General features: G+C 48.9%; 1 protein-coding gene across 1 annotated transcript in view; it reads left to right on the top strand.

Moving 5' to 3' along the window:
• PRKCH (protein kinase C eta) overlaps positions 1-11,652 on the top strand; it is a 121,436-nt gene extending 109,784 nt beyond the window's left edge. The window contains exons 13-14 of the mRNA XM_037395085.1: positions 8,864-9,007; positions 10,493-11,652. Of these exons, the coding sequence (XP_037250982.1) occupies positions 8,864-9,007; positions 10,493-10,639 (291 nt within the window). The 3' untranslated portion in view covers positions 10,640-11,652. The remainder of the gene's footprint in view (positions 1-8,863; positions 9,008-10,492) is intronic.
• The last annotated feature ends 418 nt before the right edge of the window (positions 11,653-12,070 follow it).

The raw sequence follows: 12,070 nt of genomic DNA, 5'->3' as shown, positions 1-12,070 counted from the left end.
AGCAGCCAGAGCTTGATACTGTCTGAGCAGCCTGTGCAGCTGGTGACCCACGTGGGAACTGGGGTTGATTCATCAGTTCTGAAAACAAAGATTTCTGGAGTGAAATCTTGACCAAAACTTATGTTAAATATTCCATACATCTAATGACTAAAGTTAATTTCTGTTTATTATTAATTATTACAGGAGTACTAAAGGCAGGAGTGTCGAAAATCACTACCTATCATCAGAAGCCAATATGCACTTGATACTTGTGGCCTTTTCATTTTGCATTAGTGTTGATGAGTTATTTGCTGATGAGTGGGGAGAGGTGGGAAAACAGGTAGATTTCATCACAGCAAGGAAATTTGAGTTATTCAGACAACATTTCATTCCCATATGTTGGGCCACATTCTCTCCTGGTGATAGTCAGCAAAGTTACATCAGTTTACACTACTAGGAGATTTGGAGCCAGATGTGTCTGTCCCGCATGTGAGTTGCTCTGTCTACCTTGGTTTATTTTCCTTTTCTCTCTTGCTCAGCATGGTGTGCAATACAGTTAGTCCTTGATTCCTCGAGCTTTGGCTGGGCAGCGTTGAGCAGCCATGTCTGCACTAGGGGAAAGTGAGATCAAACTTAACCTGCCTAATATCCACTGCACTGACATTTTGTCCTTCCTGCCTGCGGCTGGCACATGAAGTGTGTGACCGCTGTCATGCTTTTAGTGACAGTCTTCTGGCTTTTAGAAGCAGGATGAAGACTGTTTCTTACCTCCCTTCCCATTCCTTTTTTATCTGGAAAAGAAAATAAAGGAGATATCTCTCTCTCTTCTCCACCCCACACCACCACCCCCACCCACCCCCGCCCCCTCCTTGAGATGCTTTCAGGGCAGTCTTGTACTTCTGAGCCCTGGCACTGCACTCACTGGAGCTTCTCTGCAACGAAGGATTTCACCTGTTCACCGTTTTCTGTAGCCAGAACCCCAGCATGAGGGTGGAAGCATCCTGTGCATGGGTGAGTCGCATTCTGGCTCAGCACCAAGATGAATTGCATTGGTACAATCGGGGCTTCTAGCAATCTATCCTGCTGTGTGCAGGGTAGGAAGCCAAAACGCCTCGTGGCCTCTAATGGCTGCAGAGCAAATCACAGTTTAAAACAGAGGTAGCATTCGGGAGAGCCACAGTGACTCCAAGTCCTGTTCTCAGCAGCACAATCTTCACTGAAGCTCAGTAGGACTTGGGCTCCCCAGTGCCTGGCTCACACCCACAGCCAAATTGCTGTGGTTTAAGTTACCAGGCACCAGCTGAGCTGCCCTCAGTGTGAGGACTTCCATGGGAGAGCTCTCCAACCACCCTGCTCCCAGGGCCGTGGAGCTTCTGCTGACACCATTTAGTGAAATCAGGCTGTGCCAATTCCCTTGCTCCCCGTAACCCCCTTGTGTGTTATTGCTCTCGTATGGGGACGTGAGGCATGCGTGGGAGCATCACCCCAGCAGGGCTGTGATGGAGAGTGATGGGAGCCTTGCCTAAGAGAGCAAAAGACAAGACTGGCTCAATATAAGCAACGTTTTATTTTTTAAAAAAAGAAAGAAGGCAAAAAAAAAGTCTTTCTGCTATGCTAATGCCTACTGGCTTCCAGTCATTAAAAATAATGCATTAAGAGATGGAGCCATAGAGCCATCCTTCTTCTCCTTTGTTTAGGGTGGATGAAGGCTAATGAAACCGCAGACTGCGGGTTTGTTTGCCTTACATAATAGGCAGCCAAACTCTTTTCGGCACTGCAGCATTCAGTCGAGAGATTCATGGAGAGAAACCTTAATTAAAGTAATTACTCTATTTATATAATGATTCCCTTTTGTCTGAGATCAAATAGATCTTTGAGAAATCTTATTTCCTTTCGAGTTAATTTCTGCCCTGTTAGTTTAGCTCATGAATCTTAATGAAGGCGACCATGTTGGGTATCTCCTGATCTTCCCGCTCTCCCTCATTACTACAGGGGAGACTTCAGGGCGATCATCTCCTGTGCTGCTGCTGCTTTTCACTTTGGTAGTGACACGGGAGAAACACCAACAGGCAGGAAATGTTAATACCATGAACAGGGAGATCTTGCTTTCCTTTAATGGTTTGGGCTTGACTCTTGCATTTGTACAGTCCTGAACAAGGTTCCTCTGAGGCATGTGGTGTGGTGGAGAGGTGAGGCTGAGGGTCTGCCATTGTATCCATGATGGGCTGCCCTTGGGCTCCTGGCAAGATAAAGTGATGAATTTCTCTGGGTCTCTGTTCCCTGCCTGTAAGATGGGGGATACCCTCCACCCCTGCTTTGCGCTTGCATTTGAAAGATGAGCTGCCCTGGGGCACAGGCTTTCTCTTCCAAGGTAAATGCACCCTGCCCAGGGCAGTGGAGTCCTGATGAGAGCTGGTGCATCTCAGACTTACTTTAATACAAGAAATAACGATTTCTTCCTTGTCCAGAGGGCTGACAGTGTGAAGGGAGTGGCTGAGCAGAAAGCCGTATTCCTCTTCCTGAAGTGCATTACTTCTGTGAAAGGGTCTGGGTTCCTTGGTGTTTCCTAGAATGTGGCACAATTTGTCATAATCTAGTCACTATGATATTACTCATGAAATTAATTATTCTGATGCAAGTAGCACGTACATGAGTTAGGTAAAACCTGTCAGGGATTCCCAGTATTGAGAAAGGGAACTTGCAGATTTGAGGACATTAATGCTTGGAAGCATCTGCTTTCTATGCAAACATCTTTTCACTGACTTGCAGGCCGTTAGACTGATTTGCAAAGTCAGCCTCTTGAGACAGAAGTTGCAACACTGCACCTAAACAGTGCTGAAGAAGTCCAGTACAGCCTTGTTCAGCAGACTGGGAGAACTGGAGCCCTTCCCAGCATGGTCTGAGCCATGTAGTGGGTGAAAGGGAGGACCAGTGCGGGTCCTCTGCTCTCCCCTCACCTGCTCATGGGCTGAGTTCCTGGGGCTGACGCAGACTTTTCCTCATGGTTGGCACTGCTATGTCTGCATTTTTTCCTGGTAACTTCACAGGCCCTCCGTGGACTAATCTCCAGCTTTTAATTTCTTGTCACGGCTTGCTGCATTTTCTTTCAGTAAATGTTTTCAAATGATCTCGTGAAGTCATGTTTTTGGCTCATTCCAGCTGCTGGTTTTGGCTGCGATGCTGCGGAGAGGGTTAGCTGAGGTCAGCAAGAGCCTTGCTCAAGTTTGCTGCTCGGCCAGCTGGTGTAGCCCAAAGGGACGCAGCCCGAGGAAGTTCCCAAGAGGCTCTTTACACCGGGAACAGGATAATTCCCCACGGTTGGATTTGATCGCAGAGCCAGGGCTTGACGGCCAGGTTCAGGTTTAAGGTTGATAGTCTTGCTGTTGGTTTTGCTGGGAGTCATCATGGATTTTGGCGATTACATGTTTCTTTTTGCTTAGGAATCTCTGGCTTGCCTCGTTGTTAGTGTTGAATGTTTTTTTCTCTGTGTTTCTTCACTGAGCTCTGTGTGCCAGAGGCTGAGATTCATGCTACAGTCTGGATTATCGTGCAAATTAGAGCTACTTAATAAACATCAGGAGATGACATTTTGCCACAAAAAAACTTTTTACTGAACATCTTCTCTCATCACCCCTGAAAACATTGGAGGGTTGTACTTGGAAGGACATTTAGCGCTATCTAGCCTGTGAAGCAAGAGTCAAACTGTGGCTTCCCATGGATGCCAGGAACAGCCAACGCTTTTTAAGACATTTCCCAACTGCTTCTGAATGCAGCTGAAGGGTTCAGGTGAAATATTAGCTGCACTTCTGAAAACATTTCCCCAGCTCAGCCTGCATGTGTGTGGAGGGCAGCGTCTGTGTGCTCTGGGCACTCAGCTTACCCCTTCTGCTGCAGGAGTGCCTCTTACAGGGCCAGAGATGTGGGTATAGGCTCCAGCTACTTACCTCAGAGATGAAGGCTGAACTTCTAATTAAGTTCCTCAGATATCCATTTTCTTTGTTTGCTTTGCTAAAAGTGCCATTGGATAGCAGAGGAGTACGAGATGGGCCATCAGATGCCACCCTTTTGCAGCAGAGAAATGTCTGCCCTGCCTAAGGCAGAGAGACAATCACAAAATCCCACAATGGTCGGGGTTGGAAGGGACCTCTGGAAGTCACCCAGCCCAACCCCCTGCTAAAGCAGGGTCACCTACAGCAGGCTGCACAGAGCCGTGTCCAGTTGGGTTTTGAATGTCTCCAGAGGAGACCCCACAGCCTCTCTGGGCAGCCTGTGCCAGTGCTCAGTCACCCTCAAGGTAAAGAAGTTCTTCCTCATATTCAGGTGGAACTTCTTGTGTTGCAGTTTGTGCCCGTTGCCCCTTGTCCTGTCGCTGGGCACCGCTGAAAGAGCCCGGCCCCGTCCTCTTGGCACCAGCCCTTCAGGTGTTTGCATACAGCGCTAAGGTCCCCTCTCAGTCTTCTCCAGGCCAAGCAGCCCCAGCTCTCTCAGCCTTTCCTCAGAAGGGAGATGCTCCAGTCCCCGCATCATCTTCATAGCCCTCAGCTGGAACCTCTCCAGTAGTTCTCTGTCTCTCTTGACCTGGGGAACCCAGAATTAAACACAGCACTCCAGATGTGGCTTCACCAGGGCAGAGCACAGGGGGAGGACAACCTCCCCTGACCTGCTGGCCACGTGTCTCCTAATGCACCCCAGGATCCCATTGCTATTCTTGGCCACCCGGGCACACTGCTGGCTCATGGGCAGCTTGCTGTCCACCAGAACCCCCAGGGCCTTCTCCGCAGAGCTGCCTTCCAGCAGCTCAGCCCCAGCCTGTGCTGGTGCCTGGGGCTGTTCCTCCTGGCCTTTGTTGGGCTTTGTTAGGTTCCTCTCCAGCCTGTCCAGGTCTCGCTGAATGGCAACAGCCTTGTGGTGTATCAGCTGCTCCTCCCAGTTCTGTATCACCAGCAAACCTGCTAGGGGACACGCCATCCCTTCATCCAGATCACTGATGAAAGAGTTGCACAGGGCTGGACCCAGCGCTGACCCCTGGGGAACACAGCTAGCTACAGGCTCCAGCGAGACTCTGCGCCGCTGATCACAACCCTCTGAGCTCTGCCATTCATCCAGTTCTCTGCCATTCTCCAGAGAGAAAGAGAAGGATTCATGGGCTTTTGAGCCTTTGAGAGGTCATTGTAGTCTTTTGTTTTTTCCTGACATACTGGACAACACAAACTAAAACTTCATCCATTTCTTTGTGAGTGCAATAATTTCTGGTCAATTCAAATAGTGTTTGAGAGGGTTAGTTACTCATTTCAGTGGAAACTGGCTTCTAAAATTTCATCCTTTAATTTTACCTGCCTTACTGCAAGAGGTATATAACTGTTCCAGTGCAAAACAGCCATACTGGCTCTGTTGGAGCCACTGCTGGCACGCCTGCTTTTCAGCCCAATTGCTAAATAAAGCCTGGAGCCACTTCCCAGAGGAAACATCCCGCCTTCACCAGGCTGTGATGGACCTGCCGCCTCCAGAATTCATCAGGAGATTTGGTGTAAGGGAGGAGCAGCAATGGCCAGTCTCATGTTGTCTGTCACAACCCCCGGGTGCGGAGGCATGTGCACATCTGTGGGCAGAGTAACGTGCCGTGGTGCTGAGGGAGTCTGGAATACAGGACCGTGTTTCACGTACCGCATGATGCCGTTCGAAGGCAACAGTTTTGGGGCTGGTTCCCATGCACGGATGCAATTGAGAGGTCTCAGCACAGCGTACCACATGTGTATCGGGGTTTCAGTCAACGGTAAGGACCGACTGGTCTTCAAAATTATATCGTACCCTTTTGCTGAAGCAGACTAGGTGCGTTTGCCTGCCATGGAAGGGGGCCTCTTCACGTTGCCTTGGTACTGTTTGCAGAGTGTGTGACTTATATTCGCTTTCAAGGTCCTGCTGTCTGGGGAACAAGCTTAGAGAAATGTGTCCGGGGAGGTTTGTGGTGCTGGTGGGTCCCTCCAGCCCTGGACACCCTCCTGCTTCAAAGCCCGATTTTGACAGAGCACGAGAGGCAGCAGCACGGAGCTCCTGCCTGCCAGCTGGGGAAGGTGCTGGTTGATGGGCGTCCCGTCCCGTAGGGCAGCGCGCCCCTGTCAGAGGCAAGGATTAATTCGGAGGGGGGTTGGGGCAGCCCGGCTTCGCTCGCAGCAGCTGGGCAGGGGACGTGCTCCAGCAGCGGGTGAAGCTGAAGCCTTTCCTCTCCTCCTGCCTCCTGTGGGCGCCTGGCGCAGGGTAGGGGGTGCCCGGAGTTACCCCGCTGAGCTTTCTGAGGCCGCGGGCCCGGCGCTCACACGGGAGCTGGCTGCTTGAATTTGAACAGTTATTTTGGTTTGAGTGTTACGTTTTACCTCTTCAGAGCTCAAAACGCCCCACCTCAAGGAATGGCCCTTGCCTAATCCTCATTGTCCGAACAAAAAAAGGTGTTTTAAGCAGCCAGGAATGCATTTACGTTGGCTTTCGGCTTGCTGCATCAGATGCCTTCGCTTGGTGCAATTTTGGCATCGTGTGGAATAAAGCAAGCAAATAGGAATGTAAACACACTTTTATATCCCAGGGCTCTGAACTGGTCTGGGAATGGGCGGTCCAGTTTGTGTCTTGGTCTTATATGGTAGAGCATGAATGGGAACCTAAGCAAAGCATGTTACCGGCCCTTTTGAGAGATTATTTGTTTTCTTTTTTTTTTTTTTTTTCTCTCCACATTTAGCAGAAGCTTCCTGGTATAATGGAGGCAGCGGTAGGTCAGGAGCTGGGAGACATGGGAATTATTCCCAGCTCTTCTCTCTTTTTTGTCTTGTCTTTTTGGACTGTTTTGGTCTCTACCACTCTCAGCACCAGCAAGCTCTGATCTTGTTTGAGCTTTCTAGGTGTTCCAGCAATGCAAATAAAAGCTGGTGAGGTGCAGATATCCATCTGTGGGGACAAAGAAGCTGGGCAAGGAATTTCTAGAGAAAAACAGGGCTGCCAGGAGATTTCTGGCCTGTTTTGCAAACCAAAGAAGTTGAGTTCAAGACTTGCAAAGGCTTGTCTGAACCAGGGCTCAGAGATTTTGGCTTGACCCATTTCTTGTTTGGAAACCAAGCTGTTGTCTGGGGATTAGTAGTCCACAGAAATTTTGGGGCAGAGTCTTTTGGGAAACAAATTGTGTTGAGGTTCTGCTGGTAGAAAGGGAGAACAGGTTGAAGGGGTTGGGAAGACAGAGGAGTTGTGCTTGTCCTCGGGCCTGCCCCTGGAAATGCTGCAGGACTGAGGGCTGAAGAGTCCTGAGAAGCATGGGAAGACCCCAGCTGCAGAGAGCCACCTCAGCTTTGCTCCTCTCCTGGGGACTGATCTTACAAATCTGGATGCACTCGGCAGCTCTTTCTGCTGATGTTTTGGGTGGAATGGCAGAAAACAGTTCTGCTATAGGGAATCCCGTGGCAGCACACATGCTCAAAAGGCTCAGGAGGTCAGGCTGGAGCTGGGGTTTTTGGGCTCATGTCAGCAGAGTCTGGTGTCCTGCAAGGTCTCAGCTGCTGATGCCCCATCTGCTTTGGCTCTGAAGCCCCCTCAGGACAGGGTACGGGGGAGACTTCTAAAATAAATCTGGCAGCTTTCTGTCTTCTCCTTGTCTTCTCTCTAGGCAGGGAATGACTAGGCCTTTTATCCACTCGTCCTAGGAGAATTTGTACCTTCTGAAAAGCTCCTACAGTCAGAATGAAGTTGGTCTCCCGCTGCACCTCCCCGTCTTTTCACTTCACCATCGCTGAGATGCAGCAGACTCGGTCATTCCTGAAACAGTGACCGATTGTCTGGTTTGGCTGGTTCAGCTATTTGCTAAACATAATGCTCTTTCATCTTCGAGGAAATCGTCTGGACACCTCCGCTTACTTTATGCTGCTGTTTCAATAGGCAAATAAAAGCGGCTGTTTTCCCAGTTTAAACATAACCTGATTTCTCTAATGAATTAGAAATACTTGAGGGGAGGGGAGAGATTGTTTTTTACTGATTTTTTTTAAGAACTATAATCCTAAATTAACAAGCCAACTAGCTGTTTTCCTGCCTGGCAAAAGGATCCCCCTCCTCCCCCAGTATTTCCCTTCTCCTTAAGAAATATCCACAGCATTCACATGTCATCTTTCTTGTTGGGATGTAAAGGGCACCCGCCGGGACCCTCTCGTGCTGTGTGCATGATGTACGGCTTTTCTCGTTGCTGCCAGGCAAAGGCAAATCAGGGCACTTTGGCTGGGGTTGGAGATTTCTTTTCAGTGGTAGCAGAGTAAAAACGTTACATAAAAGAAATCCTCTTTTAGCGTTTCAGTGTCGAGAGAGGAGACAGTCACCTGCCTGCTCTCATCTGCTCAGCGTCTGGGGGACTCCAGAAGCCAGTCCTTGCTCATTTTCCTCTCTTTCCCGAGATGACAGGAAGGAAAGCGTAGGCTTCTGGCTGCGCTTCAGCAGGCTGAGGTTTAGGAAAAAGACGCAGCTCAGGGCCGACTCCAGTCCAAAACCTGGCTGGCTGGTGAGCAGCGTTTGAGAGCAAGCTTGTATTCTTGAAAAATTAATACAGAAATAAATAACCACCAAAACCACCGTGCAACATTTATAATGTTGCAAATGATGCAATTCAACTTTCTTTTCTTATTGTGGTAACCAAGGATTTACCAAAAGAAAAAGGACCAAGGAGAAATACACCCCAACTTCTTCCTCTAGAGAGTGAGTCAAGTTCCTTGCATGCGGTTCCAGTACAATGAAACCGAGAAGTCTGGCCAGCTACTGGGTTCAACAGGAAAGCTGAGGACAAGCTTTTGTGCAACTGCTAATAGGTCCCTCTTCTGTGGCCCTGCCGGATGGGAGAAAACAAACAGCCCTTTTTGTTTTGCAGTTCATGACAAAGAACCCCAACATGCGGCTGGGCAGCCTGGGGCTGGGCGGCGAGAGTGCGATTCTGCGGCACCCCTACTTCAAAGATCTGGACTGGGACCTGCTGAACCAGCGTCAGATGGAGCCACCATTCAGGCCTCGAATTGTACGTGGGAAGGAGGGGTGGGGGAAAGGGATTCCTGTTGTTTGGGGTTTTTTTCTTTTCTGGGCAATGTTAGCAGGTTTATTCCTGTGAGAAAGGAAAGGAGGTGAAGGAAGGGCAGCCTCAGCACAAAAGCCCTGGCCCAGGAGCCAGGAGGTGAGGTCTCTGGCCTTGGCTTGGCTGCTGGTTGGCCACCTGACGTTGTACAGGTCACCTTTTTTTCCCCTCCGTGCTGGATTTGCAGAGGCAGCTCAGCCAAAAGATGTAGATTTGTAAAAGCAACTGCAGCACATCAGGCACCTAGCTACCCCTTGCCTTGCCCCAAATACAAAACCGGGTAAGTAATCCTCATCCTGCACACTCCACCTAGCCCTTCACAACTAGGCTCTCTCTCTTCTCTCTGTACAGCACCCAGCACAGTAGTCCCTGCTCAGGCCACTGTCAGCTGGGTGGTTCAGACGGCTGGCAGGCAGCAGAGGACACAACGCTGCCCCTTTTCTCAGTGTCGCCACACAGCTCTAAGGATGCTTTGTGATAGAAGAGTGCTGCTCTCCATGGACAGCCTTCCCAAGGTTGTCTCTGTGGCTTCATTGCCTTTGGAAATTGTTGCCTGGAGAGGCTTTGTCTCACGCTGCTCCTGCTGAGGTCACTCTGCAAGCTCTTAGTGGCGACCGTCAACCCAGTCCTGCTCCATGAAGATCACTGGGTGCAGGATCAGGCATTTGGGTGAGCTGTGGCAGCTCAAGATCAGGCTTTTGAGTTGTTTCTTGGCCTCAGTCAAAGACTAAGGGAGCCTCCTCAGTCCACCATGAGCTGGATAGTATCTGGGAACATTAGACTTCAATGTCAATGGAACGTCTTGTTTTGGATGCAGGGAAAACACACGCCTTGTCAAAATGTGCCACGAGCCCCATTTGTGTGTGTGCATTGTAAACAGTCCCACTTTGTGGCACGCAGGAATCCAGCACCAGGACACAAGCCATTTGTCTTCCCACGGCCCAGTAATTCATTATTGTGCAAATGTAATGGCCTGCACATAGAGGAGTGTATCCCCCCCACTTCCCAAAGCCCAGCTGAGACACTCTGCAGATAAGAAGGGACTGTGTGGAGTCAGCTAATTGGAACCAAGACGGATAACTGCTTCAGATGGCTGGGTCCGTGCTGCAGCTTGAAGAAGGGAACTGATTTATGTGCCCTGCCCTGCCATGTCTGGGCAGGCAACCCATCCGAGGTGATGTCAGTTAAATCAGAGAGACGTTTCCCTGTCAGGAGCCTGCAGAGGCTCTAAAAGGCTTTGCCCTGTAAGAGGCTCTGTGGGAGCGCTCAGCTGCACCACTCCAGCCCCTGGAAAAGCTTTCAGCAAGTTCAGCCTGGGTTATGGTGGTGGTGGTTCGTTCCACTCAGGACTAGATTAAAGATGCAGAGTAAGGATCAAGCAGATGATACATACTTCTGACATCTCTTTCCTTTGTCTTTTCTATTTGACAGAAATCCAAAGATGATGTGAGCAACTTTGATCCAGATTTTATAAAAGAGGAGCCCATTCTGACTCCCATTGAAGAAGGAATTCTTCCAATGATAAACCAAGATGAATTTAGAAACTTTTCATTCACAAGCCCAGAACTGCAGGAATAGCTACGGCTCTGGGAAAGGGCTGCTGAGAGGACTGGGGGGAAATGAAATGAAAACTACGTTTACCAGAAATTTCATTCTCGAGGAATAACAGTGCACTGACTTTACACGATACAGCAGCACCGCTTTCAGCATTACCTTAATGTGAAATTGAAACCTTCTCGTGTTTGTAGGATTTATGCAGCTCTTGGATCAAATATTGACGGGGGTTGTTCAAACGTGATATTGTAAATAGCTGATGCAGACAGAGAATTGAATGCTGAGCTGGTCGGTTCAGCCTGAATGTCACCGCTTGCAGTGGATTCAAGGAGTAGGCATGAGCATGAAACAAGTGTCTTGCAGCTCTGAGCCAAACAGACTTGTTACAGTTCTAATTGTTTGCAAGACTATTTGGAGGAGTCCCAGCACTGTCCAGTGTTTTGGCATTGTGATCCAGCATCACATGGCCTGACTGAACCAGATGTTCCTACTGATTTTACCTGTTCCTGCAGTATTTATTTCTTTCTGAAGGACAAATGGCTCTCTTTGCCACTGTTTGGGTTTCCATGTGAAATATTTCATTGTGCTGACTAGCAGAAGGAAAAAAAAAAAACAAATGCCCTGTGCCCCACACAGATTCTTCCAAATCAAAGGGAGGTCACGTGCTCGTAGTGTTTTACCGTTCGTGCGATATGAAAAGTTTTAGTGTTTGCATTCTGTGAAATGCCTTTTTACATCACGCATCTTCAATGCTCCTTTCTTTGCCTCCCAGCTGTTTTCAACTATAACGTAACTTGTAAAACCTTACTGTTTATTTAGACCCTTTCTATTTAATTATGCTATACAGAGCCCCTTTTGTGGGTATAGTGCCTCATTAAAATTTTGATCCAAAGTGGTAGCGCTTAAATTATTTGTAGCATTATTGCAATGGGAGCCATAGGGCTGGCAGACTGCTTGAAAGCAGAGTTGTCAGCCAACAGGTGACACAAAAGGACAGCTTTCTGCCATGAGAACAATAAACATTATCTAAGAAACAGGATGACTTTGGTTTGATTTAAGGGCTTATTACTCACAGGGCACTTCTTATCAGTTGCAGCCTCAAGCCTCGGCCACAGGCAGACTGAGACAGTTTTTCAGCGCAGTTTGCAGAAACCGGATGCTCTAGGAGATGGTTCTGTGCTTTCCCTGCTCTTCTGGAAGTTGGATGATTTTTCTGTAGCTCTCGGCATACCTTTGCACTCCTTGTTGGGGATGAAGCTGTATGTCAGGATTAGTGGCTCTTCCTTGGGCAGCTATGAATTACTGGAGAAGGGTTTCTAACCTCTTGCAAAGCTGATCATGTTTGTGTAAAGCTAGTCATATGCTTTAACTTGAGAGAAGGGTGAGGTGCAGCAGAGAGGGATGCTTCTGCACAGGCCACTGCAACTGTGGAGGTGACACAGGGGAGCAGAAGCC

Source organism: Falco rusticolus, chromosome 7, assembly GCF_015220075.1.
Source record: "Falco rusticolus isolate bFalRus1 chromosome 7, bFalRus1.pri, whole genome shotgun sequence".
Classification (NCBI taxonomy): Eukaryota; Metazoa; Chordata; class Aves; order Falconiformes; family Falconidae; genus Falco; species Falco rusticolus.
This window is presented reverse-complemented; position numbering and strand designations above follow the sequence as displayed.